Source organism: Eumetopias jubatus, unplaced genomic scaffold (assembly GCF_037043125.1).
Source record: "Eumetopias jubatus isolate StellerSeaLion01/CBP00866 unplaced genomic scaffold, mEumJub1_p1.0 scaffold_3, whole genome shotgun sequence".
In the NCBI taxonomy this organism is placed as follows: domain Eukaryota; kingdom Metazoa; phylum Chordata; class Mammalia; order Carnivora; family Otariidae; genus Eumetopias; species Eumetopias jubatus.
In genome coordinates, this window is record NW_028274809.1 from 19,797,085 (window position 1) to 19,811,898 (window position 14,814).

The 14,814-nt window shown below is 35.7% G+C and overlaps 1 protein-coding gene across 4 annotated transcripts in view; it reads left to right on the top strand.

The window, feature by feature from the left end:
• The window catches only part of USP37 (ubiquitin specific peptidase 37), a 79,048-nt gene that overhangs the window by 37,702 nt on the left and 26,532 nt on the right, over positions 1-14,814 (top strand). For all 4 annotated transcript variants that reach the window (XM_028092236.1, XM_028092238.2, XM_028092237.1 and 1 more), the window contains exons 11-16: positions 3,319-3,450; positions 3,604-3,727; positions 4,384-4,574; positions 9,680-9,797; positions 11,075-11,154; positions 13,814-13,978. In XM_028092236.1, coding sequence (XP_027948037.1) covers positions 3,319-3,450; positions 3,604-3,727; positions 4,384-4,574; positions 9,680-9,797; positions 11,075-11,154; positions 13,814-13,978 — 810 coding nt within the window. The remainder of the gene's footprint in view (positions 1-3,318; positions 3,451-3,603; positions 3,728-4,383; positions 4,575-9,679; positions 9,798-11,074; positions 11,155-13,813; positions 13,979-14,814) is intronic.

Here is a 14,814-nt window from a genome sequence, read left to right on the forward strand (position 1 = left end):
AAATGCTTAACCAGCTGAGCCATCCAGGCGCCCCAATAGACAAAATGTTTAAACTGCAGGGAGAAAAAGAGTTGTAAAATAATAGCTGAAGATCATCAGTACTCCACTTTCAATAATGGATAGAATATATAGACAGAAAAATCAGTAAGAAAATATAGGATTTGACCAACACTATAAACTGCCTAAATCTTACGGATGTATATAGAACACTCCACCCAGCAACAACATAATACACATTCTTCTCAAATGCACATGAAACATTCTCCAGGAGAGACCATATGTTAGGCCACAAAGTAAGTCTTAATTTTAAAGGTTTGAAATCATCTAAAGTATCTTTTTTTTTTTAAAGATTTTATTTATTTGAGAGAGCGAGAAAGAGAGAGCACACGAGAGGGGGGAGGGTCAGAGGGAGAAGCAGACTCCCCGCCTAGCAGGGAGCCCGATGTGGAACTCGATCCCAGGCCTCCAGGATCATGACCTGAGCTGAAGGCAGTCACTTAACCAGCTGAGCCACACAGGCGCCCTAAAGTATCTTCTTGAAACACAATAAAATGAAGCTGGAAATCAGTTATAGATGGAAAAATGGAAATATGTAAAAATTAAATAACACACTCTTAACCAGTAATGTCAAAGAAGAAATCACAAGAGAAATTTAAAAACACTTAAAGATGAATGAAAGCTTTAGCAGCCTACCAGAATTGAGGGGTGCAGCAAAAGCAGTGCTCAGAGGGAAATCTATAGCAGTAAACGTCTACATTAAAAAAGAAATGTTGGTGAGGCTGTGAAGAAGTTGGAACCCTTGGACTTTGCTGGTGGGAATGTAAAATGGTGCAGCTGCTATGGAAAATAGTATAGCAGTTCCTCAAAGAATTAAAAGTAGAATTACCATAAGATCCAGCAAGTCTGTTTCTGGGTATATATCCAAAAGAATTGAGAGCAGTGACTTGAACAGATGTTTATACACCCATGTTTCACCTAAAAGTGCAAGCAGCCCATGTGTCCAATGGTAGATAAACCAAATGTGTTTTAGACATATAATGGAATACTGTTTAACTTTAAATAGGAAAGAAATTCTGACACATGCTACAATGTGGATGAACCTTGAAGACATGCTAAGTGAAATAAGCTGGTCACCAAAGGACAAACACTGTATGATTTCACTTATATGAATTACCTAGAATAGTCAGATTCATAGAGTCAGAAAGTAGAATGGTGATTGCCAAGGAGAGGGCAGTAGGGAATTATTGTTAAATGGGTACAGAGTTTCAGTTCCAGAAAATGAAAAAATTCTGGAGGTTGATAGTGGTGTTAGTCGTACAACATTGTGAATGTACTTAATGCGTCTGAAACTGTGCACCTTAAAATGGTTAAATAGTGGAGCTCCTGGCTGGCTGATTTGGTAGGGCATGCATGTGACTCGTGATTTCTGGGTTGTGAGTTTGAACCCTGCATTCGGCATAGAGTTTGTTTAAAAAAATCTTTATAAAAATGGTTAAATGGTAAACTTTATGTGTATTTTATCATGATTTTAAAAAAAAATGACCTCAAATCAATAACCTGACTATACCTTAAGGAAGTAGAACAAGAAGAGCAAACTAAACCCAAAAGCTAGCAGAAGGAAGATTAGAGATAAATAAAATAGAGACTAGAAATACAAGAGAAATACAAAATCAACAAAACCAAAAGTTGATTCTTTGAAAAGATCAACAAAATCAACAAACCTATTATCTAAACTGATAAAAAGAGAAGACTCACATAACTAAAATCAGAAACACAAGTGAGTGTATTACTGCCAACCTTACCAAAATAAAAAAGATTTTAAGACAATACTGTGATTTTACCACCAAAATTAGATAACTAGATGAAATGGGCAGATTTCTAGAAACAAGGAAGAATTGTGCAGCTCTGAAAAAGAAAGTGTAAAAAGTTGAAGAAGCAGTATGTGAACTCAAAGCCAAAATGAGATACCATTTTTTACACCCACTAAGGTGGCTATAATTTTAAAAAAGAAACCTGGAAATAACAGAGTGTGTGTTAATTTAAAAAAAACAAGTCACTAAAGAGTATACACTGTATAGCATTCCATCTTTTGTTTTTTATGAAAAAGAAATAAAATACACGTTTAATATTTTATGTTTTAAATTAGAGTATACACAATATTTAAATTAAAATTTTATGTATTACATAAAATATATAGATACTTCACTTTTTATATTTTAAGTTGCTGTGTCTTCAAGTTCACTGGTATTTTCTTCAGTGTCTAATCTGGTAATCTCTAATATTTTCATCTATTGTGTTTTCCATCTCAAATTAATTTGGGGGTCTTTTATATCTTCTGTTTCTTTCCTCTTAGGTTTATGGTTTTTGCACCTGTGATCACATGAGGCATATTTATAATAGCTGTTTTAATATCTGCAATTGGGTTTGATTATTCTGAGACTTGTGTTTATTAAACTCTTTGGTGTCAAATCTAGAGTGGACTTTATTCTAAGACTAACTTAATTCCTTTTCTAAAGCACAGCTCCTCTGGGATTTCTAGTAATATCCTATGAGTTCACCTAGGTCTCTCCACTATGGTGGGAACTCAATCAATTTTGGGAATTATTTTGTTAATAGCTCCCCAGTAATCATTCTTTTCCTTGAAGTTCTTGCCTGGTGTCTTGAGGTTTTACCCTAAGCATGCACAGGTTGGTATTCAGCCAAATACCGAACAGACTGTGCATATAATGGTAAAGCATATAGTACAAAAGATTAACAGTTGGTAAATATGGATAAAGAATATTCTTGTGCAGCTTTTTTGAGAGTTTGGGAATATTTTCAAATACAAGTGTTTTAAAAATATGTGCTTTAGAAGAACGTTTAGCAGTACCCACTAAACCTAAACACATATATCCTATGACCCAGCAGTTCTGCTTCTAGGCATATACTTAAAAGAAGTGAGTTAAGTTATATCTCAATGAAAAAATTAAAATTATAAATAAGAACAAATAGCTCTTTGGATAAGTCTCCAGTTATTTTTAGCATTCATTTGAAAATGTATAATTTTCCTTGTTACAATCTTAAAATGCAGTGGTTCTCAAAGTATGGTCCCCAGACCAACAGCATCAGCATGAACTGGAATCTTGTTAGAAATGCACAGTTTTGCCCCCCCTCTGTCTAGATCTACAGTTTCTAGTTGTGGCCCAGCAATATGTATTTGAACAAGCCCTCCATGTGATTGTGATTGTGATGCGTGCTATACTGGAGAACTCCCTACTTAAATGAACATATGTCAGGAACTACTGTTGTCTTCAAAAGTACTATTTTTTTCATTTTCAGCTTCTCCAATTTGGGAAATACCTGCTATATGAATGCTATTTTACAGTCTCTGTTTTCACTTCAATCATTTGCAAATGACTTGCTTAAGCAAGGTATCCCATGGAAGAAAATTCCACTCAATGCACTTATCAGGTAATTGTTAGATACTAAGTAACCTTTTACCCTATTGATTTTAGAATAGAGTTTTAGGCACTTAAACTTTTATGTGTCATTGTTAACAGTCTTTAAAATATCATGCTAACCAGACTTTTGTAAAATGTCACTAAACTTCTCTTGTTTTAACAGACGCTTTGCACACTTGCTTGTTAAAAAAGATATCTGTAATTCAGAGACCAAAAAAGATTTACTCAAGAAGGTTAAAAATGCCATTTCAGCTACGGCAGAGAGATTCTCTGGTTATATGCAGAATGTGAGTACTAATTGTTTTTAAACATTTTAGAGATGAGGGAAGTTGAAATGATTTCAGTGTATTATCTAATTTCTCTTTTAAAATGAGATGTGTGTACATATGTTCATCACAAGTTGAAAAACCTGAGGACTTATGGTAAGGTTTAATATGACCCTTCTGTGTATTTTATCATATTTGAAAAATACAGATATCATTTGCCATTGTAGGAACTTGGGCTGTTTTAGCTACAAAGGCTATCTTAGAAAAAATACTTTATCTTAAAGGAGTGATTCATTCATTCATGCTAATCCAACTGGTAGTTAAAAATATAAAATCTGTCGTTCTTTTTTAAAGAATTTTCTTTAAATTCAATTTAGTTAACATAGTGTGTACATAATAACACACTATATATTACATGTGTAATACAACATACAACACTATACAATAATATAGTGCATTATTAGTTTCAGAGGTAGAATTTAGCGATTCATCAGTTGCAGTGTCATTTGTTCTTATTCACAAAATATGTACCGCCAAATTGTTAGAGTAAATCTGACCTTTTTCACTTATGGTACTGACCTCCGAGTGCTTTAGTTGTATAAATCACAGTGTTAGCAAGCCATCATTGTGGTAGGAAAGGTTTTGATCTTATGATTAAAGATATTGTGCCTTCTTAGGATGCTCATGAATTTTTAAGTCAATGCTTAGACCAGCTGAAAGAGGACATGGAAAAGTTAAATAAAACTTGGAAGACCGAACCTGTTCCTGGAGAAGAAAATTCATCAGATATTTCAGCCACAAGGGTGTACACTTGCCCTGTTATTACTAACTTGGAGTTTGAAGTTCAGCACTCCATCATCTGTAAAGCGTAAGTAGCCTCTAAGAAAACTCTTTGCCCTTTTAATTCTTTATGGGAGGTGATTAAAATTCTTCTAGAAGGTTTTAATTCTTATTTTCCTTTCTATGTCCTAAGGACACAGAAATGCGTAGATTCTACCAAACATCTCTTTTCAAAGTATCTTTATCTTCTATGAATATGCTTTGTAGGGTGAGAACTAAGAACTCGACTATTTTGTCATGTGCTGTAGTGCTGACTAAACACTTAATTTCGCTCTACAAGTTTGTTTTTGTGGGGTTTTCTTTTATTCTCTATGTGGAATATTGAGTACTTTCGGAATACTTTTTCTTCTCTTTTTCCCTGAAAAGACTCCCTCCTATTGCTTATTTTATTAAACCAAATTGTTTTTATTAAAAATGGGGTTTTTTTTACGGGATCAAAATTTGAATCATTTTTAACTTTTGCAGTGCTTTTTAACCATGTTTATATTGATTATTCAGGCTTACTTTCTACATTTAGGTAATTTCCATGCTCATTACCAAGACTTCTTTCTGTACCATGCATTTCACATCAAAAGGTTCTATTTTGAGGGGCGCCTGGGTGGCTCAATCGTTAAGCATCTGCCTTCGGCTCAGGTCATAATCCCAGGGTCCTGGGATCGAGCCCCGCATCGGGCTCCCTGCTTGGCGGGAAGCCTGCTTCTCCCTCTCCCACTCCCCCTGCTTGTGTTCCCTCTCTCACTGTCTCCGTCAGATAAATAAAATCTTTAAAAAAAAAAGTTTCTATTTTGATTACTCTTTCAGTTATCGATAGTACATCTCTGCATATGTTTTTTCAGAGAGAGTAGAATTTTTCTGTATAAGAAAGAATTGTGTTGCTTTCACACAGGAGTTAATACAGAATTATTGAATCACACATTGCCTTTCCCCCTTAGTATCTTACATATACTGTCCCATCATGTCTTCTTTGTGCCATTTGAGAGAAACCTGACTTTGTGGGTAATCTTTTTCTTCCTGAAAATCTGTGGTATTCTTTATTTTTGAAATTCACATTTTCACAAGTTTGCATCTAAGTATTTTGTTTAATTTTGCCTTTAACATGATGGAGCTTTCTCATCTGAAAGATTTGGGATTTTCTTCCACTCAAGAAAACTATTCTGTAAATGTTACAGAATAGTTTGAAATTTTCTTTAGAAATACTCAAAACCCATATATTGGCTATCCATTTTGTCTTCCATATTTCTGTTTTTCTTAGACTGTTCATGAGGTCTCTCCCAGCTGTAACATTCCAATAATTGTGACTACAATTTTGAACATTCAAATGGACACTAGAAAGATAGTTTTGTGTCACTAGTGTGTGTGACATTTCTTGTCTTCATCATTTCTTCAGTCTTTTGTTTCCCCAGTAGATAAATTATTTTTACAAGAAAAAGTCCAGGTCTTATAAATACAGTCCATGTCCTTGTAAAAGCTGGAGAGCCCACCAGCCGTTAGTAATATGGTAGCCAGTTATCCTTTCCTTTCCTTCTAATGTACTTTCCCAACAGATTTGTTCAAGTTAGAGAAGCAAAGTTTTAATTGTTGTTATTTAATTGTGGGGGTGCCAACCAAATTTATCTTGATAGGAGAATTTCAATGGCCCCTGATAGAAATGGCTACAGGCAGCACAAGAAGCAAGAAGGCTGAGTCAAAGTAGTGGTTGGTACCCCACTTGCACGGCACCCAGATGTTGGGTGGACGTTGACGTGTGTGCACCATGCCTGAGGTGACATGTCTCCTGGGGTGTTAGATACACCGGGGCGGGGGGGCAGGCTGAGAGCGGCCCGACAGTGTGGCAAGTCTGGGAGGCAGCACGGCTCTGTGAGGCCATGGCAGCAGTGGCGCAACTACCTCCTTAAAGGCTTTGCTTTAGTTGCTTTATTAGCAATTTCTTTAAGACAATTCCTTAAACGCAAAGTAGTTTTTGGCTCAAGGAAGATACACCTCAAATCGTAATTTTCATTGTTTAGATTCTGTCTCATCTCACTGTAGGTTAGTTTGGCCAATTTGCCAAATGTACTTATTTTTGTAAACTGCTGTAGTTTAAATGGACTTGTTTTCAATGACATTATAAGGTATTTCAGTATAGTAATATATTATCGAATATGAAGAATTCTCCAAAGAACTTAAATTGTCTAAAACTAAGTACTTTTCTCCATAAAACCTTCTGCGGTCTTCCCTATCTCAGTAATAACAGTTCCATACTTATATTTATCAGCCCCAAAACATAGTGTATTTCTTAACTCTTCTCTTTATCTTGCATCCCTACATCTCATATGTCAGGAAATCCCTTCAGCTCTTTCTTCAGAGTATAACCAGAATCTGACCACTTGCCGCCATCTCATCAAAGCCACTATCATCTCTTGCCTGGATTGTTGGAATACCTTCTAAACTGGTCTCTGTGTTTATCCTGTCTCTCTCTAGTCTTTTTTAAACACAACCAAAGTGATCCGTCTAAAGTGGAAGTTAGTTCATGTTAGCCCTCTCCCCATAACCTATAAAAGCTGAAGTTCTTACTGTAATATGCAAAATCCCATATGATCTGTTCTTCAGCAGCCCCTCTTCCCCCAGTTAACTCTGACTTCACCTCCTACCACTCTTTCCCCTTCCTCATTCTGTTCCTACCAAATTAGCTTCCTTGCTTTATTTATTTATTTTTTTAATGCCAGATTCTGGTACCTAAGGGCCTTTTTCACCTACTGTACCCTTTATCTCAAATTCTCTTTCCCCATATTCCCCTCCATATCTTTATGTAAAAGCTACTTGCTCAGTAAGGCATTTTCTAGGCATTTACCCTATTTAAATTCCAACCATCTACTCTGGTCTTTCACTATTTTTTTTTCCATTGGCACTTATCACTGTCACTTTAACATACCATACATATTACTTATGTTTTTTATTATCTTTTTCCTCCAATATAGCTTTGTGCAGGGAAGTATTTTATCTTGGGTTGGTTCATTACTGTAACCCCAGTGCTACTAGAACAGTTTCTGGCATATATCACCAAACAGTGATCCCTAAGAAATTGCCCAAATTTACCAGCTTAAAACAAGTTATTAATTCAGTTCCATAGGTCAGAAGTCTAGACAGGGTGTGGCCAAGTTCTCTGCTCATGGTATCAGAAGACTGAAATCAACGTATTGCTTATTCTCATCTGGATACCCCTCTACACTCATTAAAGTTGTGGGCAGAAATTAGTTCCTTATGATTGTAGTACTGTGAAGTCCCCCCATTTTCTTGCTGGCTGTTAGCTGCAACTACTCATTTCCTAAGGTCTGCCTGTAGTTTCATGCTATGTGGCTTCCATAGGCAGTTCACAGCAGTGCTATTTGTTTTCTTTCAGGTCAGCAGTACATGTCTGACTTTGAATCCCTGACTTCCTCTGTTTGAGACCTCTAGACTCAGATTTAAAGAGCTCAAGTGATTAAGTCGTGACCCACTCAGATAATCTGCTTTTTTATCAACTCAACATTAAGATTAGTAACATTAAATCGTATCTGCACAATCCCTTTGTCTTGTAAAGTAACATCATCATGGGAGTGAAAGCTCATCATGGTCACAAGTTCTCTTAAAGGGGATGGAATTATACAAAGGGTAAGGGTCATCTTAGAATTCTGCCTATTAGATAGAGGCACTCAAATATTTGTTGAATGAAGAATATATTTTTATGGTCTCCAGTCTTCAACTGTGGCAGTAGAGAACTGGGGCAGGAGATTGAATATTACTAAAAATGCTGCTGTGCAGAGAGAAGGAAAAACATCAACTAAAACTATTTAAAAGAAGTGAATTTGATTCCAGTTAAATAATGTTTTGATCTCTGAGCCCAGTTTTAAAAATTCTGTGGAGGGGCACCTGGGTGGCTCAGTTGTTAAGCGTCTGCCTTCGGCTCAGGTCATGATCCCAGGGTCCTGGGATGGAGCCCCGCATCGGGCTCCCTGCTCCGCGGGAAGCCTGCTTCTCCCTCTCCTACTCCCCCTGCTTGTGCTCTCTCTCTCGCTGTGTCTCTCTCTGTCAAATAAATAAATAAAATCTTTAAAAAAATTTTTTTAAATAAAAATTCTGTAGAAATATATCCAGTGATCAAAACAGTTCTACTAAACACCTAGAATTTTTTTTTTAAGATTTTATTTTAGAGAGAGTGCATGCGTGGGGAGGGGCAGAGGGAGAGGGAGAGAGAGAATCCCAAGCAGACTCTGTGCTGATCGTGGAGCCTGATGTGGGGATCTCACGACCCTGAGATCATGAGCTGAAACCAGGAGTCAGATGCTTAACCAGCTGAGCCACCCAGGCACCCCAAGAACACATAGCATTTTCATTTTATTTTATTTTTGGTGCAAAAAGGTATTTTTATTATTAAAGCACAGGGACAGGACCTGTGGGCAGAAAGAGTTGCTGAACACATAGAATTTTTAAAGCAGCATTGTTTATGTAGTCAAAAACTGGAAATAATTCAAATGCCCATCAGTCATAATATAGATAAATTGTGGCATGCTCAGAACAGGTTAATGTGAGCCAACAGTGAAGATGGACTATAGCCACATGCAGCAAGCATGTTTGAATCTCACAATCATGTCGAACAAAAGAGACTAAAGATATACTGTATGGTTCCATTTATATAAGGCTCAAAAATAAGCAATACTGACCTGTTGTGTTAGAAGTCAGGATAATAGTTACCTTTTGGGAGAAAGGGGTAGTGATTGGAAAGGGGCATGTGAGAGGGCTCCTACGGAGTTTATAATGTTTTATTTCTTGATTTGAGTGGTGTTAACTGATAATTCGTGAAACTGTACAACTTTGGTTCACTTTTCTATGTGTATGTTGTACTTTAGTTTTTAACTTCTGGGGCTTTTTTAAAAAAATAAAATTTAGCATTCTGATAAATACTTAAGTACTTGCAGTTGAGGTTTTTACCTGTATTGATTTAATGAGGGTTAAAATACTCATGAGAAAAGTCTTACATTATCAACTCAGGCTAGTCTTTGTCAGTACCTGCTAAGTTCTGTGCCGGAACAGTGTTTCTGAAGTATATTTGTATTTATTTTATATTGCACAGTTAGACTTCTAAATGCTTCCATTTGTCTTCTTTTATTCTTACAGATGTGGAGAAATTATTCCCAAAAGAGAACAGTTTAATGACCTCTCCATTGACCTTCCTCGAAGGAAAAAGCCACTCCCTCCTCGTTCAATTCAAGATTCTCTTGATCTTTTCTTTAGGGTAAGCAACATTTTTGGTATTTTCACATAATTAAGTTTTATATATCATAGGTAATTGTATTCGAAATTGGTTTCTTTAAGGCAGAGTTTCAACAAAATTACATGAGAAAACAAAGATTTATAAATAACGTTTAATTTAAAAGCTTGATAAATCTAATTGTTAACTCAGAAGAAGACTATTGATTGGTTAAGTAGATTATACATTTAATTCAATAGCAGGTGTTTTAGACAACCTTAGAAACAGTTATTTGTGAACAAATATTAACTTGAAGCATGTGCTAAAATTTGGTAGTGTTGGTAAAAATTGGAGATGCTATGTATGAGTTTGTATCTAAGATCTGAGGAATGAAAAAATACTCTGCTTTTCCTTAGGTTGTATGTAACCTGTTAGAAACAAAAGGGAAGAGTCATGTTTATCCAAAGCTTTAGAGAAATATGTTTCTGTGATATACTGTTAAAGATATTCAGCAAGTTTTGGGGGCATAATTGGACCTATTGTGTAGCAGTCCTTATAACTGATGGAAATTTGTCAGGATCACCCTTTGTCTCTTTAACAGTGATTCTTGTTTTGTTGTAGCAAGTGGGCAGGGTTGTCTTCCTAAGGTTAAAAACAAAATTCTGTTCTTTAAATGATGAACATTCAGCTCCACCCAAAGATAAATACTCTGCTTTTCTTTTTATCATTCCTTACTATTCCTGTTATTATCATAGAATTTGAAGCTTTTCCTGTGTATCTTTACCCCCATTTTTTAAGGATTTCTTGTTTCAGTTTTCTCTAGGTAATGATATCCACCCCAAACTTTGGTCCTTTTAGAGCAGTTGTTCTTAGTGGGCTGTCACCAGAAGATTGAGTTCCATTATAAGAAAGGGGTAGAGTTACACCTAACAGACCAGGAACTCCGCCTAACCTGAAGGTGATCTTATCTCTGCTATGGCCAAATGTTAAAATCTGGATATACTCTTGGCAGTGGTTCTTGTGCATCCATGGGGAAGAGGTTGAGAATCTGCTACTGTAGAGTCTAGTTGCTGTCATAAATTGAGATGTTTCCATGGTAAAAAAGGAAATTAGGAATTCTGAAATAGGGCATGATATTATAAGATACCTATTTTGAGGATTAGGTCTTAATTTAGTAAGGCTTGTGACTAGACACAAAATTTAAACTGCTCGGAGTTGTCATTGCACTGAACTAGTGTGACTAGAAAAGAGTATTAGCATTTACTGGGGTAATGCTGATTCAACTTCATGCTTCTTTATTTTTCCCTCTTGTCTTTTTACAGGCAGAAGAACTTGAGTATTCCTGTGAGAAGTGTGGTGGGAAGTGTGCTCTTGTCAGGCACAAATTTAACAGGCTACCCAGGTAAAATGAATTGCTCTTCAGTTTTTCTTCTTTAAAGTACTTACAGATATTACTGGGTAAGTGAGGCTCACTAGAATGGATTGGTAAAGCAAAGCTGAGATAGGAGAGAGTAGAGGGTGGGAGGTTAGGATGCTGTTGCATAAGAAAGGAAGAAGATTTGGAAGGCTGAAGAAGGGAAGTCACTTCAGAGTCCCTGGAAGATGGCAACAAGAGGACGTGGCTGGTGAGACTTTGGAACAATGGTAGGGACTAGGTAGGAGAGTTTTAATTTGGTAATGTATGACATTCAGTTATAATTTGCAGTTTGATTATGTGCTAGTCTCCTCTTCTCCCAAACCTTCAGTAAAAATCTGCCACAAACACCTACACGTGTATGCATGAAAATAAAACGAGTAATTTTCTGCAGGTTTTTTTTGCATTCCTTTATTCAAAGGATCTTGTAAGTTAGTAAGTTTCCTATACTCAAAACAATTCAGAATTAGGAATGAATTTAACTTAATTAGCTCTGTGTAAACATACATAAAACCAAACTAGCTAGACAAAATATGATGTGATTATGGTGCAGCTTTTAGTTCTTCCCAAGAATAGATCTCAACCACAAACAAGGTTGTTATTATTAAGTATTTATGTGGCACTTTGCCTGCAGAGTGCTTTACTTTCTTTTATTAGCTTCACTTTTCTGTAAGTGTAGAGTTTCTGGAACCTAGCCCCTAGAGACTAGTTCTTGTACATTCCATTATCTCCTTTCTAGAAAATGAGTTTCTTTTAAAGAAATGACTTTCTAAATCATAGCAGTATTATTATGTTGACCATTTCTTACTCAAGAGACTTATTCTTTCCTATTGGTGAGTGTTTTGAGGCAGGAGGTAGAGGAGACAAACCTTAGGGCAAAGGATTGATTGTTACCAGCTGTCATTAACTAAGGAGGCATGTATGGTTTGAAATACTTGTTTGACCTGGCAAGCTGAATGTCTGTTAACCCTTTTCCAGTGTCTAGCTATTTGTTCTTTTAGTGGGAAAAAAAAAATAGGGGAATTTTTTTCATTGGTTTTCTCTTTTTTTCTGTTAGGTCACTTGTGTTACAGGTTCATTTATTCCAAACTTTAGAAGCCTTTGTATCATAAATCCTGATTATCAGACTTGCTCTGTTTTTGTACATTTCAGTATTAAAGCCCAGTTTACTTTTATTCGTGAAGGGCCTGGTATCTTTATCAGATATGTTCAGTTTTAGTCCACCTCATCTTTGTAGATAAGTGATTTAGACTATCATCTGTTTCATATTACCTTTTATTTTGGCAAGATTATTTCAAAATGTAGTCAAAATATTTGACATTAGTTTTAATCTCTTCATACCATTTGGATCCTTGTGTTCTCTCAGGTTTTGAATTTGAAGATTATGAGTTCTAGCATACTTTTTAAAGAGAAATAAAGTCAGTAACTTTAATTTACAATTTTTGTAGTTTGTGGCTTCTGTGATAAAGATATGTATGGTAAGAAAGGAAACAGTTTTCCATAAAGCAGACATTATTTTGCCTAGAATTGAGGTTTATTCCCATAAGAGTTCTGAAATTCAAATTTTAAAGTGTTCTTGTGGGCTGTGAAATATATTTAGTCCATCAGGCAGAGATTATGGTGTGTATCAGAGGTGAAAAGGTTAGCACAAGAGTAACTAAAAAGAAGTGTTTCTACAGAGTTAAAAGCCTTTTCAGACCCACAAACCAGATTTGGCATGTAAATTTTGTAGAACTTTTTGTAAGTGGAGAAACTTTCCTATTTCTTTCTTAGCTTTCTCCAGAGAAAGCGCTAACATTGAAATAAGAGTAGTTCTTGTCAGGGGCATCTGGGTGACTCAGTCAGTTAAGTGTCTGACTCTTGGTATGAGCTCAGGTCTTGATTTACAGGGTCATGAGTTAAAGCCCCGTGTTGGGCTCCACATTGGGCATGGAGCCTACTTTAAAAAAAATAGTTCTTGTCAAAAATCGTCTTGAAAAAATTAATGTTCACCATCAAACATAAGGGCTATTTAACACTTTAATTAAATTACCATTAATGGTTATATAATACCTATTTTTTTGTAAACTAGATAACATTGAAGTAAATAATTTAAGTATTTAACCCAATACCAACATTTTATTTTATTTATTTTAAAATTTTTTTAAAGATTTATTTATTTATTTTAGAGAGAAAATGGGGGGGAAGGGGCTCAGAGGGAGAGAGAAACTCTAAGCAGACTCCATGCTGAGTATGGAACCCGACTCAGAGCTCAATCTCATGACTCTGAGGTCACAACCTGAGCCAAAACCAAGAGTTGGACACTCAACCGACTGTGTCACCCAGGCACCCCCCAATACCAACATTTTAAAGTAAAATGTGTTTTATTTGGTGTTTTTTTTCTTTTTTTCTGCAAACATAAATATTTTACCCAGACCTCATTTATCCACCCAATGCCCATGTTTTATTTTTATTTATATTCTTAGTACCTAGCACAGTGCCTAGCACGTGGCAGGTATTTGGTAAATGGTCTTTGAAGGATCTTTAGCCAAAAGTATTCTTTAAGTCAAAAGCTGTCTAACATGGTTAGTTACAGTGATCTCTTTTCACCAGTAAGAGAGCTAGCTCTGTTATGTGTGAACTAGTAATGTCATCTCCTGTTTTTCAGGATCCTCATTCTTCATTTAAAACGATATAGCTTCAATGTCACTCTCTCACTTAACAACAAGATTGGGCAGCAAGTCATCATTCCAAGATACCTGACCCTATCTTCTCATTGCACTGAAAATACAAAACCACCCTTCACCCTTGGTTGGAGTGCACATATGGCAATGTAAGTCCTTGAGAGAGAATTTCTTTACCTTCCCTTTTGAAGTAGAAGGGCTTTAGTGTCTGACCAAAACAATGACTGAACTAGGTAACATGACTCTCAGGTAAAATCAGACCAAGAAGATTTTAATTTTGCTTTATTTTATTTTGAGATTTTGTGTCAAATTACTACCTGATGGAAATAATTAAATAAAATGCTTAAAATTTTTCTGAGTGCATTAATTGCCTTTCATAATAAGTTACCTTTTTAGAGAGTGCGCTTACTATTTTACATCACTAGAAGACAAGTTTGATACATTTTGGGAATATAAATCAAATTTGCTTATTCATAAGAGTCACCTGAACGCTAAAAAATACCAATTCCGGTGTTCTTTCCCTAGCCAGTTCTGTTTTAGTAGATCTGAGATAGGGCTTAAGAATAAGTATTTTTTTAAATGCCTTTGCTGACTCTTTGGGATATGCAAGTTTGAGAAACAGCATACTAAATTTTATCTAGTGCCCCCAAAATTGATTGTCTTCATAAATGTATCATCACCAATGTGAGTGAAGAACTTCTGTGGCTCCTAGAAATTTTTCCATGATAAAAGAAGTAACCTTTACTTTTGATTTTGCTTCATCATGTATGCTGAGAAAACCTTAGGACTTCTCTGAATGTTGCTCTTTCTTGCATTACTCTTGTTACATTACTTTGGAGCCATGTACTGTAGTTCTTTTTTATACTTGAACTCTAATTTGGTAGAATCGTAAAGTTCTCCAACTTTAGAAGTAAAAAGGATCTTAGAGATTTTGTCTAAATTTTTAGTTTTGCAGAGATTCAAGGAGAGTAAGTGATTTTCTTAA